Raw genomic sequence first — 18,273 nt, forward strand, 5'->3', positions numbered from 1 at the left:
TAGATCAAACACCGAGTTCGAAGTCATTATCGAGCTCGGGTCCGAATCGAACTATGATGAGATGATTTCAAGCTTAAGGGGCACATGCCAACCGAGATCGAGTCCGAATTATCACCTGATCCCGAGTCCATATCGAGTTCCAGAAGCAATACCGACCAGCACCGAGGCCGATCGAGCTCGAGCTCACCGACAAGAGCCGTTGCAAACACACTAAGGGAGAGAATCTTGGCGAAAATTAGGGAAAAACTGATTTATTATGTGTTTTCCACTATGTATTTTTAATTATGTCTAAAGTAGGATCCTCCACTATAAAGAGAATGACTACATTTTTGTAGAGGGCAGTTTTTGGCTTACATTGTAATTCAAACATCATATTCTCCTATATTGAAGAGTTATTCTTTTAAGCTTCATAAATTGATTCAACTTGCTTAGTCCTAAAAATCATCTTCTTTACAACCTTGTTTACTTTGCATTCTTTGCAATCCATATTTGATATATCTATTTATCCTTATGATTTGTATTAATTTATATCACATATCCTTAGAACTATATACAAATTCAACTCCATCCGTTTTTTCGGGTAAACAGTTCCAATATGTGTCCACCTAAAGAAGCAAAAATCATAAGGAGCAAAAAATAAATTATATTTGCAAATAAGCAAAAATCATAAGGAACAATAAATGATATTAGGGATGCATCTTTCAATATTTGTAACACCAGTATTTTGTTAATTATAAAATCATGAAGCTAACGGTGCTACTTCTGCGTATCTTACTATCTTAGTTTACTACTGAGACCAATTTCGTTTTAAACAAATAATTGATTAAAAATTGAATTCTAATTCTTATGAGTATGTATATCGAATGATAAGTTGTCTTTGTTAGGTAGTACTTTATTCTCAATATTAGACATTTCGGTGCGCATTCAAATTTAATAAGGCCTAATGCAGGTACCAGATGATAAACCAACGCCAAAATGACATTTAAGTACTTACCATTTAAGTTGAGTTTTAAGTTGGTGATTATATGTTCCTTTCACCCAAGAAGTATAGTTGAATCAAATTTTTATCCATGCTTATATTTCTAATAAGCTCCGACCTCTACCGGGGCAGATGTAGTACGGTAGCGTTGGATTCGATTAAACCCATAACATTCGATCTTCTGCCAGGGCAGATGTAGTACGGTAGCGTTAGATTCGATTAAACCCATAACATTCGATGTAGAGTAAAAATTTATGTGTAAAAATTCATTAAAAGTACAAAATAGTAGATATGAACCCATAACGTTAAAAATATAATGAGTTCAATGCTAAAAACTTTAAAAGTTTGAACCCATAGAATTTAAATACCGCGTCTGACCTCTGCAATGACTTACTTGATCTCGTAATCTTATAGTTAATTTATCTTTAATGTATCATAATATCTTTTTAATTGATCTCTTATGTAGTTAATAAACTACTCTTCAACTTTATATGCTATTATGCGTTAAATGTTTAGGCCTGGCATTCAGCATGCGAAGTATTCTGAGGTCTCTCCTGTTTAACTCAAGAAAAAACGTGAAAGCTAATGTAAACAAGATTGTCTCAGTCCTTAACGACATCACTAAAGAAAGATTAATCGTCCAAGGGACCATTTTTCATGGGCATTTGATAAAAACAGGCATTTCTTCTCAGAAACACATTGCCATTAAATTGCTTATTATGTACTTTAAATCCAGAAAACCAAAGGAAATTGATCAGATGCTGAAGGAGTTTGATGGGTTCAACTTAGTTGTGCATAATTGTCTGATTACTGCAAATCTTGAGTGGGGAAAGCTGGATGAAGCTCGTCGACTGTTTGATGAAATGCCTGAGAGAAATGAGGTTTCTTGGACTGCTATAATTTCGGGGTTTTTGAGGTTTGGAAAAGTTGATGAGGCTATTTGCTACTTTGAGAGAAACCCATTTCAGAATCTGTTTTCCTGGACTGCAACTATAAGTGGGCTTGTTCAAAATGGCTTGAGTTTTAAAGCTATGAAGCTGTTTGTAGAGATGCTTCAATCTGGAGTAATGCCCAATAATGTCACTTTTACCTCTGTTATTAGAGCGTGTGGAGAGTTGAGTGATTTTTATTTGGGAGCGTGTGTATTGGGTTTGATTGTTAAGGTTGGTTTTGAACATGACTTGTCAGTTTCAAATTCTTTGATCACGTTTAACTTGAGATTGAATGATACTGTTTCAGCAAGGAGAATTTTTGATAGGATGCAGAGTAGAGATGTCGTTTCTTGGACCGCGATTTTAGACATGTATGTTCAGAAGGGAGACTTAACTGAAGCTCGTCGTGTCTTTGATGAGATGCCAGAAAGAAATGAAGTTTCTTGGAGTACAATGATCTCGAGGTACAGTCAGAGTGGTGATGCAGAAGCGGCGGTGAATCTCTTCTATTGCATGGTCCAACAGGGATTTAAACCGAATAAGTCGTGTTTAGCAAGCGTAGTAAGTGCATTGTCGAGCCTTGAAGCTTTGATAACGGGAAGGATTGTTCATGGACATATTTTAAAAATTGGGATTGAACAAGATGCTTTCATTGGTAGCTCACTGGTTGACCTGTACTGCAAATGTGGAAGCTCTAAGGATGGACGTGTAGCATTTGACTCGATATTGGAGAAAAACGTTGTTTGTTGGAATTCAATGGTCAGTGGTTATAGCCTCAATAACCAACTCGAAGAAGCTAAGGAGCTATTTGACAAGATACCCCAAAAAAATAATATTTCATGGAATTCGCTAATAACAGGTTATTTAGAGTATGAAAAATTTGATGAAGTTTTTGAAGTTTTCAGTGACATGCTTCTGTCTGGAGAACAACCAAATAAATCTACTTTCTCTAGTGTTTTATGTGCTTGTGCGAGCTTAGCTTCATTAGAAAGGGGGAAGAACTTGCATGGTAAGGTCATTAAACTTGGCTTTCACTCTGATGTTTTCGTGGACACTGCCCTTCTAGATATGTATGCCAAATCGGGTAATGTTGAAAGCTCTAAGAAAATCTTCAAAAGGATGCCCAAACGTAACGAGATTTCCTGGACAGCTATGATTCAAGGGCTTGCAGAAAACGGCTTTGCAGAGGAAGCACTTCCTGTATTTGAAGAATTTGAACGGACGAAGTCCGTTGCTCCTAATGAGCTTATTCTTTTAGCAGTTTTATTTGCTTGTTCCCACTGTGGTCTTGTAGATAAAGGACTCCATTACTTCAATTCAATGGAAAAGGTCTATAATATACAACCGAATTCTAGACATTATACCTGTGTAGTGGACATGCTGTCTCGTTCAGGACGCCTTTCTGAAGCAGAGAAGTTCATCTTGGACATGCCTTGTGAACCAGACGTTCAAGCCTGGGCAGCTCTCTTAAGTGGTTGCAAAACATACAGAAATGAGAGGATGGCAGTAAGGGTAGCCGAAAAGATTTCAGAGTTGGCAGAAAAGCATCCCGAAGGATATGTGTTGCTCTCAAATGTTTATGCTTCGGCTGGAAGATGGTTAGATGTCTTACACACGAGAAAACAAATGAAGGAAAAAGGACTGAAGAAAAGCGGGGGATGTAGTTGGATTGAAGTGAGAAACCAACTCCATTCATTTTATTCCCAGGATGGTTCTCACAATGAGTCCACAGAGATTTACGAGGTTTTGGATCTAATGAGGTCAGAAATGCAGCTTATATAGATTGCTCCATATTTTGAAGGGCAGTTAATTGAAGCCAGTTTCAGAACAGAGGTCCATTCCCAGAAAATTGAGTGAATAAATTATCTCGTGGAGCAAAAGGTTTTGAACCATTGCTGCATAAATGCCTGCCTGACACTGTAATTTGGTAAAGTGAAACTGACTTACTGACATATTGGTTCTTTTCTAAAGAACGCAGTTTCCTTAGATGTCATGAGATGGATTCAAGTAGGAAAAGCTCTCTCTTCACTAATCTCAATTCCTTCACCTAGTGGTTAAGAGCTTTCTTTCTACCGCCACCAAAAAACAAGGAAGGGCTGATAAGTTGGAAAGTGAAGTTGGCAATGTAAACAAAAAGGAAAGAATGACTCATTCCGACTAGTTATAGCTTGCTGTAGACATTGTATAAGTCTACTTTTTGACCTTTTCCGCCATTGACAAAGGCTCTTTGGATTAATATTCATTGATTATTCCATACAACAACAACGACGCCTCAATCCCAAGCAAGTTGGAGTTACTATATGAATCATCATTGTCCATATCACTCCTTCTAAGCTCATCTCGGTCAATATGATATAATCCATTGATTATTCCGTCATTTGTATACTTCCATAATACTCCTACTTCCCGGAAAGATAATGATTTGACACAGGAACACTGGTTACTTGCAAATGTCTATAAGCGGTGGCAAATTTTGGAGGATAATGGAGACTGGTTGCCGAAACTATGCTCGTCTTAATGTGTGTAACTTCTATACATTGAAAGTGTAAAATTTTTGTTACATTATTAGGTCACCTACAAGAGATCTTCATATAATAGTTCATAAAAAGTGAGATCAGTAACTTGGAAAACGAAGCAAGTTACTTGTTACTACAAGTTAACATATACAAGTATTTTTTTACATTGCATGTGTATACGTCCAATAAAATGATTTCTTTGCAAGGGCATATATATAGGTTTGAGGTGTTTTAATAACTAACACGAACTGATACTCCACTATATTAAATCAACACCTACGTTCAATTCCAAATTAGTTGATGTTGGTGTTATATGATTCTGAAATTGCTTTAGGAACTCACTCTCCGTGGCTAGCAGTTTGAGCTAACAGTAAAACTAAAAAGAAATCCTGTCTCCATTTATTATTAGAGAGATGATTTAGTTAAGTTTCCTCAAAGATAAGATGAAGTTTGAAAAGAAAAGAACGACATAGTTGTTAAAATAATAAAAGGAAGCGACGCCGTTCGGCTGAATGAGATTAGCGGGTAATTCAAAGTTAACGACTAATTGAGGTGGTTGTTATATTACACGTGTAAGGACGAGATCAAGAGAAAGTGACGGTCCAGATTAGCCCAGTAAAACATATATATACACGGAAAAAGCGTGAATGAATTCTGGTATGCTCTCCTTCCTCCTTCCTCCTGCTCTTCTGTAATTCTCTCTCCCAGTTTCTCGATTCTTCTTCTCTCTCATCTCATCTAAATTTTTCTATCTTCTTCTTCATTCTTCGATGATAATCACCCCGTACTTATCGAGCTCCATTGTTACAGGTTAAGCTCGAAGTTGAAGTTGTTTCAACGGTACTTGTTGCAGATTATTGAGTTTACTTTATGTTAATTTGGATCTATATAATCAGGGACGGCTCAACGGATCTTGTGGCCTAAGACGAAACCATATTGAGAGGCTCTTAAATTATTTTATAAATATTTTACACTAACAACAAATTTGCTTCTAAACAAATTAATCATTTAAGATAAAAAATAGCAAATTTTAAAAAAAAAAATTAGAAAGATGAGCACGAAGAATAAAGTGATAGATTATCGGAAGTTGAAGTCCAGAACTCAAAGTAAAAAATTTGACTTGGCTATCATCACAATCAAGAAATAGAAATAAAGGTACATAACGTAATAACTTAAGTTTTGAGTATTGACAGTGTCAAGAATATTTACTCCTTCTGATCAATTTAAAGGATAATTATAGATCATTCTATTAATTAGTAGCACTTATTGGTGAATATCTAAAATAAATTATAAATAACCTATTATAAGTTGAATTACAATAAAAAGAAAATCGGTGCTTGAATGCTTTTGTGTTCATGTAATAGTTTTAGAGAAGATTGTAAAAGAAATTCATTATGTTGTCAATGTAGATAACTGAATTCCTATAAAAAGGATAAAATTAAAATTGAAAAGTGAAGCAAATATACTAATTAATAAGTGAGAAAATTATCATAATTTATAAATTTATTGGTATAAAATAACCTCAATCAAATAATAATAAAAAAATACTGTAATACTTTTCTTTATACAATAATAATTATTTATATAAATTATATAGTATATAATAATAATAATAATAATAATATTAATAATAAGAGTTTAAAGTAAATTTGGGGCCTTCAAATTTTTGGAGCCCAACGCACTGGCCTAGCCTTAGAGCCGCCCCTGGTTATAATAGTTAATGCCTAATAGAGTAGTAGTAGTAGTCGGTTCAGTTTGTTGTAACTTCTACTATCGAATTCTGATTTCCATTTGAAGTTGTGATAACAGTTTGATTTGAATTTCAAATTCGATGATCATGGATGGCTACGCACTTAGGTCTGTGATGGACTTGCCTCCTCTATTCCGTTCAACTTTCAGTTTCAGGTACTATTCTATGCACTTTTTTCTACTCGATTGCTATAAAACTTTAATTTTTTGTTTTGCTGAGATATTTTGTGTAAATTTCTTAAGGCTTCTGTTGGTCAGCACTGTGATTGAATGCTCATGTGCGCTTACTGTACTGGAATCCTTGAAATGAAGAAATTATATGCTCTCGTATTGCGTTTTAGTCATCACCTGAAATTTGTATGTAAGTGACTAAGTGTAGGGATAAATGTGAGATATAGAGAACATCTATTAGAGAACCAGTACTTTGTTCTAAACAATAGTTTATTTGAATGAAATGAGTCCAACTGGAGCGGAAGGATTTGTGTGTGTGTGTGTCAGAGAGAGAGAGAGAGAGAGAGAGAGAGAGGAAACATATAACAGACCGCAACTAGTTTAGGGTTGAGACATAGTAGTTATAGTGTAACATAAATCATTTAAGAAGCTTTATACATAGACTAGCCACGAAGCTTGAATACTGTTTCCAGACTCCTAGAAATGTCTCAATGCTGCTGACTCTTTTCGTTTGCTCTTGGTCACAAGTCAAAGTCGAGATGGCTGTTTGATCAGCAGCTTCACATCTGCGCTATGCTATTACTGTATTACATTCTTTAGTATCCCTAATTTGTTTGTAAGGTTTTAAATACTGTTCTATCTACATGCAGATACTTTAACTCGCTGCAGAGCGAATGCTTTTCAGCTTGTTTCCTATCGGATATGAACATGGTAATCTCGGCACCAACTGGAAGTGGAAAAACAGTGCTTTTTGAACTATGCATTTTGAGGCTTCTCTCAAGGTTTATCTCAGGAGAGGGAAAATTTATTCACATAAAGGGGTCTCTGAAGACTGTAAGTCTCTATCAATGTTTAGCGTAAGATGGCTGAATTTGTAATTTCAATGAGAAGGATCTATTGAAAGAAAGAACTCAACGTGCTGGAATACTTTCAATTTGTGATGTCTTAACTGCATGCCTTGTCTATTTTACTTCATACTTCCAGCTCAAAAGATCCTCAATTACTTATTTTAGATTCTCTTTTTGCTACTACTTTTATCTAGCATATACAAGCACCAAGAGGATCATCTTTTGGCATGAAAGAATTAGTGCACCTCAATACATCACGTTTTATTGGTCATTCCTACTTACAAGTTGCATCCTGTTGATTTATGTTTATAGTTGCATATGTCAGTCAGGATATTCTCAATGATTTTTGCCACTATTGCCAACTCCAGCCCGTGCGAAGAAGATTATGTGGCCATTTGAAATTTTCAGCATATTTTAGTCATTTAACCATACTGCAACCTCCTTTTTTCGTCTGATATACAGATATATGTTTCACCCTCAAAAGCTTTGGTACAAGAGAAGCTTCGCAATTGGAACCAAAAGCTTGGCTCATGGGGGATAAACTGCTTGGAACTGACTGGGGACAATGAGTACTACAACATCAAGGATATACAGGATGCTGACGTAGTTCTTACCACTCCTGAGGTCAGACTATAGATGAAAACCAGCCATGACTTTGTTTTGTTGTGTCTTTGCTAACTATGTATTTGTCTTTGAATTTGCTTTTTTTCTGCAGAAGTTTGATGCTGTGACTCGTTATCGCATAAAAGATGGAGGCCTGAGCTTTTTTGGTGACATTGCATTGATGCTAATTGATGAAGTCCATTTGTTGAATGATACTCGTGGAGCAGCTCTAGAGGCAATTGTCAGTAGAATTAAAATGCTTTCGCGCAAACCTGAACTGAAATCAAGTGCTCTAGCTAATGTCCGTCTTATAGCTGTTTCTGCAACCATTCCCAACGTTGATGACCTTGGTAAATTTCAAGAGAGTTCAAACAAGCCACCCTTTCATGATAATCGCTGATGTAGTAGTTGACTTAGCTATCTCTTTGTGCAGCGGAGTGGCTCATGGTTCCCCCGCAAGGAGTAAAAAGGTAGAATTCAATGTATATGGCATCTTTCAGTCGTTCTTATTGCTCAAAGAATACTCGTATTAATTCCATATGACTCTGTACAATATGCAGGTTTGGAGAAGAAATGAGACCCGTGAAGTTGACTACAAAAGTTTTTGGTATTTACTAATCCTTACGACTGATGTTCTATTTGATTCAGTCCTGGTTACACCCTAACTCATTGAGTCGAAACAGTTTGTGCTTAACCTGTATTTCAGATTAAATGTCATTGTTTGACTTTTCACAGTTTTAAAATCTAGATAACTAAAATCCGTATTGCTTGGTATTAGTTTGGAAGGTTAATTGAGAATTTGAGTATAATATCAGAAAGTGTAAAACTAAAAAAATGGAAGTGTAAAACTGAGTTCGAACAGGAATATTAAAGCTGGTCTCAGTTAGTTCTTTGAGTTGGATTTTGTGAACCAAATGCCAAGTAAGTGACAAAGTATTTTATTGGAAAGAGGGTACTTTCTGATAAAATTATGGGGAAGTACATTGAGCAATCTGAATCATACATGTCACTATAATGCCTATGAAATGCATTAAGCGCCTCTGTCGGAAGTGCATTGACATGTTTCTCCGGAGTAACCGCTGCCTTGTCTTTTATTGAGTTCTGCATTGCCAACCCTTTGTCTGCAGGATACACTCCGGCAAAGAATGACTTCCTATTTGAAAAGGTATGTTGTTTGTTGGCTTTTCTTTTTCAGGTTTCTGTTTAGGCGTCTTATCACTCCTTTCATTGAATAAAAGTTTTGGATGTCTCCTCCCTCCCACCTATCCAATTTCATGTCTTGCTTTGTCAAATTTAAGAATCGTTTTTAAGGGATGGCAAGAGATTTCATTATTACACCTTGAAATACCTCTTATTGTCCTGATGATACTGTTGTTTTTCTTTTCCAGCGCTTACAGAACTATGTCTTTGGTAAGCATAAGAAGCTAGTTGGGACATCATATACCTCCTATTTTCACTACTCCTTTACCATGTTCTACACATTTTCTAGTGCTAAGCATGAGGACTTGTACAGATATTCTCATGCAACATTCTAGAGGAAAATCTGCTCTAGTTTTTTGCTCAACCAGAAAAGGAGCACAAGAGGCAGCACAGCAGCTCTCTCAGGCAGCAATGACCTATGGTCATTCTAATCCTTTCGTCAAAAGCAGAGAACAACAAGAAAGGTTAAGGGAAGCTTCACTATCATGTAATGACAAACAAATGCAGTCTTATATTCTTTATGGTGGTATGTACTATTCTCCCTACCTTTTGTTGCAGCCCTATCAGACCTCTGATTGAAACAAAAATGTGTTTTTCATTTTCCCTCTTTTTTCCTTTGAGGCGGGAGGTTGAATATGGAGTTGTATTGAGCGTAGACCCTGCAGATTAGTGATTATCTGTGTTATGCAGTTGGTTATCACAATGGTGGCCTTTCCATGAATGACCGCAGCCTCATTGAAGGCCTATTTCTGAATGGTGATATTCAAGTGCTGTGCACTACAAATACTCTTGCCCATGGAATTAATCTACCAGCACATACTGTTGTGATCAAATCAACTCAGCACTAGTATGTCTACCAGCAATTATCTAATTTTTTCATAAGTCGGATTGTCATCTTTGTAACTCTATCATTTTCTTTCCAGCAATAGGGAAAAAGGGATTTACATGGAATATGACAGATCAACGATCCTGCAGGCATGCTACTCATCCCTGGGGTTCCACTGCTACGTCATTTGTATTCTGCGATCTAAAAGTGTAGTCTATGTCTGGCATTCAGAGATCATGATTTTGTCCACACTTGGAAACTACGACTTTAAAGTAAATTTATTCTTAGTTCCAGATAAGAGCTATATGTTGTCCAACTATTGTAGATGTCTGGAAGAGCAGGTCGACCACCGTTTGATGACACAGGAATGGTCATAATCATGACCAGAAAAGAAACTGTGAGTCTTTTATTGTGATACAGATAAGGTTCACTGAATTATAAAAAATTGACTTAGAAAGAGTAATTTTATGTTTCTTTTCTCCAAGAATTTCTATGCCCTCAGTCAGTAGCTAATATACTGTACTTCATCTTGATCATTACTGCTAATTTTCCTATCTGAACCCTTCTTTTACATGTTAGGTTCACTTGTACGAGAATTTATTAAGTGGATGCGAATTGGTGGAGTCACAGTATGTAATTATTCATCTTGTTAGTTAGTGATGCTCTTCGACCTTGGGTGCATGCAAAAAGGACTGTGTTACCAAGAATTTGACGTGGTTTTCTTTCTCTTTAGATTGCTTCCATGTGTTACAGAGCACCTAACAGCAGAGATTGTTCAGCTCACCGTGTCAGATATAACAGGAGCAATTGAATGGATGAAATGCTCATATTTGTATGTAAGAATAAAAAAGGTATATCATCCTGAGCAGATTAATGGAGAACATGATCTATCTGAATTTTCTGTAAAATTCCTAACGTTTTTCACTCAAAATATAGAACCCAGAGAAATATGCAGTAAGGAGAGGGCTAACTGGCGACAGTTTAGAGAGCCATATGCAAGGTGATCAATAACACTGGTAAACTATGAAGTCCATTCAAGTTCATCTAGCCATGTGTGCTCACCTAAAATATGTTTTCCAGATATTTGTGTTCAGAATGTACATGAGTTGTCAAGCTATCAATTGATTTGGACAGATGAAGATGGTTTCCGCTTAAAGCCTCTTGGTATGGAGATTTCAGAATGCAGTATAGCATCATATCCATGTTGGAAATGTAAATTTCTGCCTCTTGTATATGCAGAACCTGGAAGATTGATGACGAAATATTATCTGAAATTCGACACTATGAAGCACATCATGCAAGCCCCTGGGAACTGTAGCGTAGAGGATGCACTTCAAATTATTTGCAGTGCTGAGGAACTTGCCTGTATCTAATTCATACTCTACAAAATTAAAAAAAATGAGTAATTACAGCTGGTGTTATATCTCACTTGCCTGTAAAATGAAGGGATACAACTGAGGCGCAATGAGAAGAAGCTCCTGAATGACATAAACATCGACAAAGACAATCGGCTTCGCTTTCATATCCTTGGGGACAAGGGGAAAAGAAAAAAGCGGATACAAACCAGAGAAGAGAAGATATTTGTTTTGGCAAATGACTGCCTAACGGGGGATCCTTTAGTCCATGATTTATCCCTTAGCCAGGTTTCGTCATCAATTTCATGTATTATATTACCATGTGCCAAGAATAATGCTTCTAATAGTCTTTTAATGATGTAGGACATGAACTCTATATGTGCAAATGGCTATAGAATTGCGAAGTGCATGAAAGAGTATTTCCTATTCAGGAAGAACTATCGAGGAACTTTGAGTTCAGCACTTCTAGCCAAATCTTTGTATCAAAAGGTCTGGGATGACAGTCCATACTTGCTGAAACAATTGCCTGGTATTGGAATGGTGACAGCAAAGGTTTGTAGCTTATGTTCATCTGATAGTCCAAATCTTGGGACAAAAGACTGAACCCTAAGGTTTCTTCTGACATACACTTATCTTCCTGCATAGGCACTGCATTCAATGGGAGTAAAATCATTTGTTTCACTCTCTGAGGCTGATCCAAGGAAAATAGAGATAGTCACTGGAAGAAAATTTCCTTTTGGGAATCATATAAAAGAGTCATTACTATCGTTACCTCCAAAAGTTGAGATGAAGGTTGAGGAAACTGAGAGCCAAAGGCAAGGGAAGTCCAAGGTTATGGTAACGCTGACTAGGTTGTCACAACCTGTGCAAACAACTAAACGACATTATGCTGATATGGTATGCTAATTACAGAGACCAACTCGCATTAACACTATTTTGTCTCATCTTGCACCTATTTTATTGTAGAATTTACTCAATGACATTCAGTTGGAAATTTTCTGACAGGTGGTTGGTGTTGAAGAAGATAATCTGGTGTTATTTCATGAGAAAATAAGGTAATATATTCTTAAAGATAAAGTGGGCACTTCAAAATGCCATCATTTTTCTTGAAAAAAGAAAAGCTTCCCAACAAAATAAGGACATCTCAAAGCATGTTTGTATCAGTTCAAATTTAGAATGCCATTATTTTTCTTCAAAAAAAGAAGATTCCAACAAAACATTGACATTTTCGAAGCATGTTTATATTAATTCAAATTTTTAGGCGTCCACCATCTACTTTTGTATGACTAGCCATACATTTTGACACCTTTTGAATGATTTGCATGGGTGTTCAACTTATGACCTAATGGTGTTAAGTCTCTGTAAGATTCTTTAGCCACTAGAATGACTTGAAATTTCTTTTTTTTACCTGCAGAGTGGATGACTTTCCTAGGTACTCTCAGAAGCTTGGTCCTCATTTCCAAATCAGGCCTGAGAAATGGCTAGACTGTACCAACTAGATGATCAAATTCATGAAACTCTTTTGAGTGTATGTCATAGTTAGCAGTGATCTGCACTGATATTTTGGTTTTCTTTTACAGCCCTTATAGCAGGACAGTTCTGGTGCCAAGCCCTCAGCAAGGGAAGCTGACTGTTAAAGCAGATCTGATATTTGATGAATTTAGTTAACTTCCCCGACATTCTATTTGTAGCTTCATTTATGTGTACTCCTGTGCCCCTGAGTGTTATCTGACTAGATCACATCATTTTTATGCAGTTGGTGTCGATCTCCATCAAAAGGTTTTATTGATAAAGGAGATTGGCCTTAATTTTGTGAATAAGTACAGAACCAAGCAGCCTTCTTTGTTCCAAGCCAATGATGCCTGCATCATAAAGGACACAGAGGATGCAGCTCAAGCTTCATGCCAAGTGTCTCATACTTTACCTGAACCTGAATGGAGCTCAGACATGTGAGAGCTAACTTTTCCTTTTATGGGAGTAAAGTATATGATAACCATGATGGTTGACAATATGACTGCTAACTCTGTAGCCTCTGTTTCTTATTTTGATTTGGGGTATGCATATTAGATATATGACCTTATATATGAGAGGGCAGTTTAAGTTTTTAATAAATTCCGACTGTGTTTGTTGGACCCTATGAAATAATTGTGCGGTGTCTGTTTTGTGGAAACTGAAGGATCCAAATCCCATCGTTCTCTCTTATGATGGATTGAATCTGCTTCCACACTGAATACTAACTGCCTTTTTGTTTCTGTAATCAGGCCCAGTTTCAAGCTAATAGACGAAGATTTAGAGGAAGGTAGCAATTAAATTCTCACATCTAGTGTTTCATGTACGTCAATATGTCACTGACTTCTGCTGCTATATACATCAATGAAGTGGTACCTGCTGCTGTGGTTGAAGATGATGAATGCAGAATCATAGACAAAAAGACTATATTTGACCATATACGTGAAAAGGGTAAAAGCCTCCCTGCTTTTACCCCATTGAAAGGTACATGTTCACCATCATTAGAGACTTTGAAACTCATCATAAAGCGCACTCGCGAGGAGCAGCTTCTTGTTGAGAATGCTGTAGGAGTATCGGAAGAAGTGACAAAAACCAAAGTCCCACGTCGCAGCTTGGCCATTCACTCTGCAGAATATATCGATCTAGAAGAAAATAGACCATTCTATAACAAAGATCAGAGACCAGATAGCCATCACGTCTCTAATGCCATTTACCTGGCTAGTGACACAGGTAATACACGAAGTCCTTGGTACTAATATTTGTAAATTATATGCAGGCTGACGTCAAATTATACTGTTCTAGGTGAGCTTTCCTTTGAAACTGGGAGGGTTCCATCCGAAACAATGGCTGAAGCATTGACATTCAATTATAAGCCTGTGGATTCTAAGATCTTCCACAGCTTTGAGAATGTGAAGAACACAGAATCCAAGTTACTCAGTATGGCCAATGAAACCTGCACGATGCACCAACCAGAGCATAATTCTGCCATCTTTGGATTTCAAGAGACAATTCCAACAAAAGTTGAGCAAAATGCAGTAGCTAATTTGGATCTTGAACCTGTGAAGGCAAAGGGAAAAGCAATTATAGAAATTAAAGAGGTTGATGATATAACTCATGGAAACACACCTTGCACTAGTGAAAAATCTGACCTTTCTTTAGTGACCTCAAGAAAAGCTGCAGAGGAAAGATCAAGATTGTTGTCATCTTCAGATGCTTGCCTTAATATGAATAAAGTTGGATATCCACTACGTTCTCCAAGTTTCCAGGAACAACGGTGCTCTTCTTCAGTACAAGTGGGAGAAACCAGCCAAGCAAATCCCTATGGGTTTAAAAGTATTTTCTCATTTCTGTTTGAGTGAACGTGGTTGTATCTGGTATGTTGAATCCAATGACTTGCTTTTCTCAACTATATTGAGAATAATGAGATGTCACTCTTGGAAGTATGCGTAGAAGTGAAGGATCAGCCGAGAAAACCTGTTTGGCCTCCTTTGCTCTGTTGAATAAAATTACTCTCCACGATAATGTTCTTCCAGAAAAAATTGTATTGCTGTGCTACTATCAGTGTATTTGGATCCGGATAGAATCTCTCCAATTTCACCGGTGCAAGTCTAATTTAATGACATATGTCATTTTTCAAATCCAAAGGCCAAGACTAAATCAATCCCTAAATTATGGTTAAAACTAAATATTCCTATTATTTATCCTTTCCTTAAACGTAGAATCTTTTACTTACAGGGATATTGGGATACGGTACCAGCAAAATCAAATCCTTTCATGGATTTTTTTATTTTTCATGAATCAAATCTCCAAATTGTTAAACTTTTTTCTCCCGAAATTTCAAATTCTTCAAATGATATATTATTTTAATAGGCATCATAACTTTTTTATTTTCACGGGGGACATTTTTATTTTTGTTCTTCCACCTTTTTTGTTTCTTGGAAACCAAATAAATATTTTTTTTTGTAGTAGGCAATTAGTTGCATTGATAAATTTTTTTGGTTGAAGTTAATGTGAAGAAGAAATAAATGGTTTAATCTTTTGTTTTTCTTCATTCTCGCGTCAAAGAATCGTTTCCATTGATAAGAAAATATTTTCCCAATCAAAATGAAATTCCCAGCAAGATTTTCGGATGGTTGATTTCTCTTTCCAATTTTGATACTAACCCAACAAGAGAATGTAGTTTAATCATGGTTTAGTCTAAATAAATTTTGGCCCTTGGATCTGAAAGATGACAGATGTCATTAAATTAGACATGCACTGATGGAAATGGAGAGATACTGTACAGGAGTTGAGCCAAATTCAGTATATTTTAATTTGTTATAGTAGGTAATGTTTCTTATTTTTTAGGAATAGATCAAAAGAGAGTTTTCCTGAAATAATACTCAGTAATAATTCAAAATCTAGTACTTTCGTGAAAACTATATTCAATCTAATAATTTCCTTGCCACATGTAGTGCCAAAAGGATTCTAATATTCCATCTGTTTCAATTTAGATGAGGTAATTTGATTCGACACGGAGTTTAAGAAATAAAAGAAGATTTTTAAAATTTGTGATCTTAAAAGCTTTATGGGGTCATGATATTTGTGTGGTTATGAAGGGTTCTTATTAATGGCAAAATTGGTAAAATAAAGAGTTTAAAGTTGAATTATTTTCAATTATAGAAATGTGTCATTTTTTTTTTAACGAATTAATAAGGAAAATATGTCATCTAAATTAAAATAGAAGAATTACTATTTTTTTTTTAAATGAAAAAGAAAAAGGATGTCCATGCTGGCGATTCTTGAACGCCGTAGCGCAGGACACATCAACGCTGACTTTGGTCAGAATTCTCAATTCTCCTGTGGACCACCATAACTAGCGTAAAGTTCGTCGTAGCGAATATTTACCCTTTCGGTGGCTGCTAGAAATATTTTCTGAGCTTCTAGAAATCTGTCACAAGGAATTCAACTTTTTTACCCTCTATTTCGAGCCCCTGTCCTTTTGCTTCTCTCGCGTCACCGTCTCACCGATTTGCTTTCTGAGGTTTGTTTCTTCCCTTTCTTTGAAGTTTCATTGTTCTACTTGATTTCTATGGTTATTTACATAGTAGATGTTTGCTATGGAAAAAGATTATTGTTTGATATTATAAATGTTTGATTTCAAGTTATGTGCTTTTGGTTCGCGTAAACTCAATAATCGAATTATGATTTGGAAGAAGCAACTCTGTTTGTCTAAAAAGAAACCAAAAAAAAAAAAGAAAATTCACTTTGATTTCTGTAGAAGTCAATTTTGCTATACAAGACATATGCATGAGATGCTGAGGAAGGATTGAAGATGGCCGCGAGGGGGTTGGATAAAATTTGATTTCCCGGTCCCAATTCTTGTCATTTTTGTTTATTCTTTGGCTAAAAATTTTAACAAAGTAATTCATTTTCGAAGTTGGAATTTAGATATTAAGAAACTATATGAAAGGTTTAAAGGTGCAAATTTTCTCATATCAAATAATCAAAATACGGAAAGAAGACAACATTATTCAAAATGCACTAATTAGAATCTCTGATACAAAAATTGGCAGTCAATTGAGAGTTGAGACAGAGGAACATGTTGCGTGTTAGTATTTTGTTATTTTTGGTGCAACTGTTTTTACTGTTCTCATGTATGAGTAATTAAGCATTCAGTGTTATTACATTGAGACTGATTCGTGGAATTGATACCTTTCATTTACATCCCTTTTCCCTAAAGAAGAGGAAAAGATGGCAGGTTCCCATGTTGCACATGCTGTGTACAAGGGTCCAAGTGTAGTGAAGGAGATACTGATTGGGATTACTCTTGGCATGGTTGCGGGAGGTTTCTGGAAGATGCACCATTGGAACAACCAGAGGAGAACTAAGGAATTCTACAATATGCTTGAGAAAGGTGAAATCAGTGTTGTGGTGGATGAGGAGTAGCTTTTCAACTCCCTTTGCTTCAGCATGAAATTGGTTTCTATGGTAGCTTTAGATGTTACTTAAGTATACTTCTTTCTTGTTAAGGAGTGTAACAGAAATTTTTTTGAGTTTCTTTGAGGATAGTTTTAACTTGGGAAATGCAATGCTTTTGAAATTTTATAACACAGACTAGCATATTTGGCGTTTCGCATGAGTATGTTTTTGTGTTTTATTGTCTGCTATTGATATTTAGTGCTTTTGAGCTGGGGAATTTCCCTTTTCCTGGGCTGGCATTTTTTTTAATGGAATATGTAGCTATTGTGAATCCTGCTCAGCAGATTGTAAGTTGCTAGTTGCAATGATGAAGTTTTAGCTCCAAAATCAACCTGAATATATTGTTCTGGTTATGTTATGCTATTATGGAAGAATTTTCAAACAATTTCTGGTTTTCTTTACTTTTATGATGTTTACACTACTAGCCAATTTGTGGTGGTCATAGTTGTTATGATTGTTAACATAGTTGCCTCAATAGAACTTAGACATGCAGGTCCAAACTGAAAGCTTTTGCTTGTATTGTTGCATCTCTGGTTGGTGATGGAGCATGGTGGTTTTGGTTGGTCTTATGAAGCATCAAATAGAGTTAAATAATTATAAAAGCGGAAAGTGGTTCCAAGGGTTTTTTCCGGTGGTAAGAGTGCAGCTCATGATGTGTGGGATTAGGCGTAGCGTTAGGCGCATATTACAAGTTCGAATATTGTTGTAGACAAAAGCCTGGGGTACGTAAAGGACCTCCTCCGTTAACAGGGAAAAAAGGGGAAAGGGGTGGGATAGTATGTTGGGTTGAAAACATCTTTACTTGTCTGGAGTTAACCTTCTTGTTGGATTCCAATAAGACCTGTCAGCAACTTAAAATTGACGAATGGCTTCGAACTCCAACTAGCCCCACTAATTAAAGTGCAGTCTTTTCCAGCTTACTTGTTAAAACATCTACCTATTACTTCCAAATGGATCTATGTTTCATCTCCTCCTTGTAGTTTATCGATGTCCCTAGAAAGAAGCAACTGTCATGAGATACTCCACCATATTAACGAGAGTGCTCTAAGAAGCGAGAATTGCTACTTAGAGAAGATAAAGTTGATTTTATAAAAAACTTGAACATTGTTAGAATAAGAGTCTTA

The 18,273-nt window shown here is 36.2% G+C and overlaps 1 protein-coding gene and 1 non-coding gene across 2 annotated transcripts; both read left to right on the forward strand.

Moving 5' to 3' along the window:
* Positions 1-1,462: 1,462 nt before the first annotated feature.
* Positions 1,463-14,741, forward strand: LOC107761185 (uncharacterized). The gene is given in 28 exon segments (XM_016579369.2): positions 1,463-3,687; positions 6,199-6,332; positions 6,998-7,181; positions 7,658-7,819; positions 7,911-8,148; positions 8,232-8,268; positions 8,359-8,405; positions 8,926-8,963; positions 9,187-9,208; positions 9,312-9,524; positions 9,689-9,845; positions 9,922-9,973; positions 10,150-10,221; positions 10,404-10,453; positions 10,558-10,675; positions 10,761-10,824; positions 10,905-10,988; positions 11,064-11,189; positions 11,271-11,467; positions 11,543-11,731; positions 11,825-12,076; positions 12,185-12,234; positions 12,594-12,611; positions 12,760-12,842; positions 12,936-13,128; positions 13,441-13,478; positions 13,559-13,918; positions 13,991-14,741. Coding segments are annotated over 28 exon segments (5,952 nt in total). The 5' UTR covers positions 1,463-1,470; the 3' UTR covers positions 14,548-14,741.
* Positions 14,742-16,122: 1,381 nt separating this feature from the next.
* On the forward strand, positions 16,123-17,306 carry LOC107761183 (uncharacterized). The gene is made up of 2 exons (XR_012701328.1): positions 16,123-16,211; positions 16,911-17,306. It is a non-coding gene; the product is annotated as an uncharacterized LOC107761183 (transcript).
* The last annotated feature ends 967 nt before the right edge of the window (positions 17,307-18,273 follow it).

Source organism: Nicotiana tabacum, chromosome 17 (genome assembly GCF_000715075.1).
Source record: "Nicotiana tabacum cultivar K326 chromosome 17, ASM71507v2, whole genome shotgun sequence".
NCBI classification, from domain to species: domain Eukaryota; kingdom Viridiplantae; phylum Streptophyta; class Magnoliopsida; order Solanales; family Solanaceae; genus Nicotiana; species Nicotiana tabacum.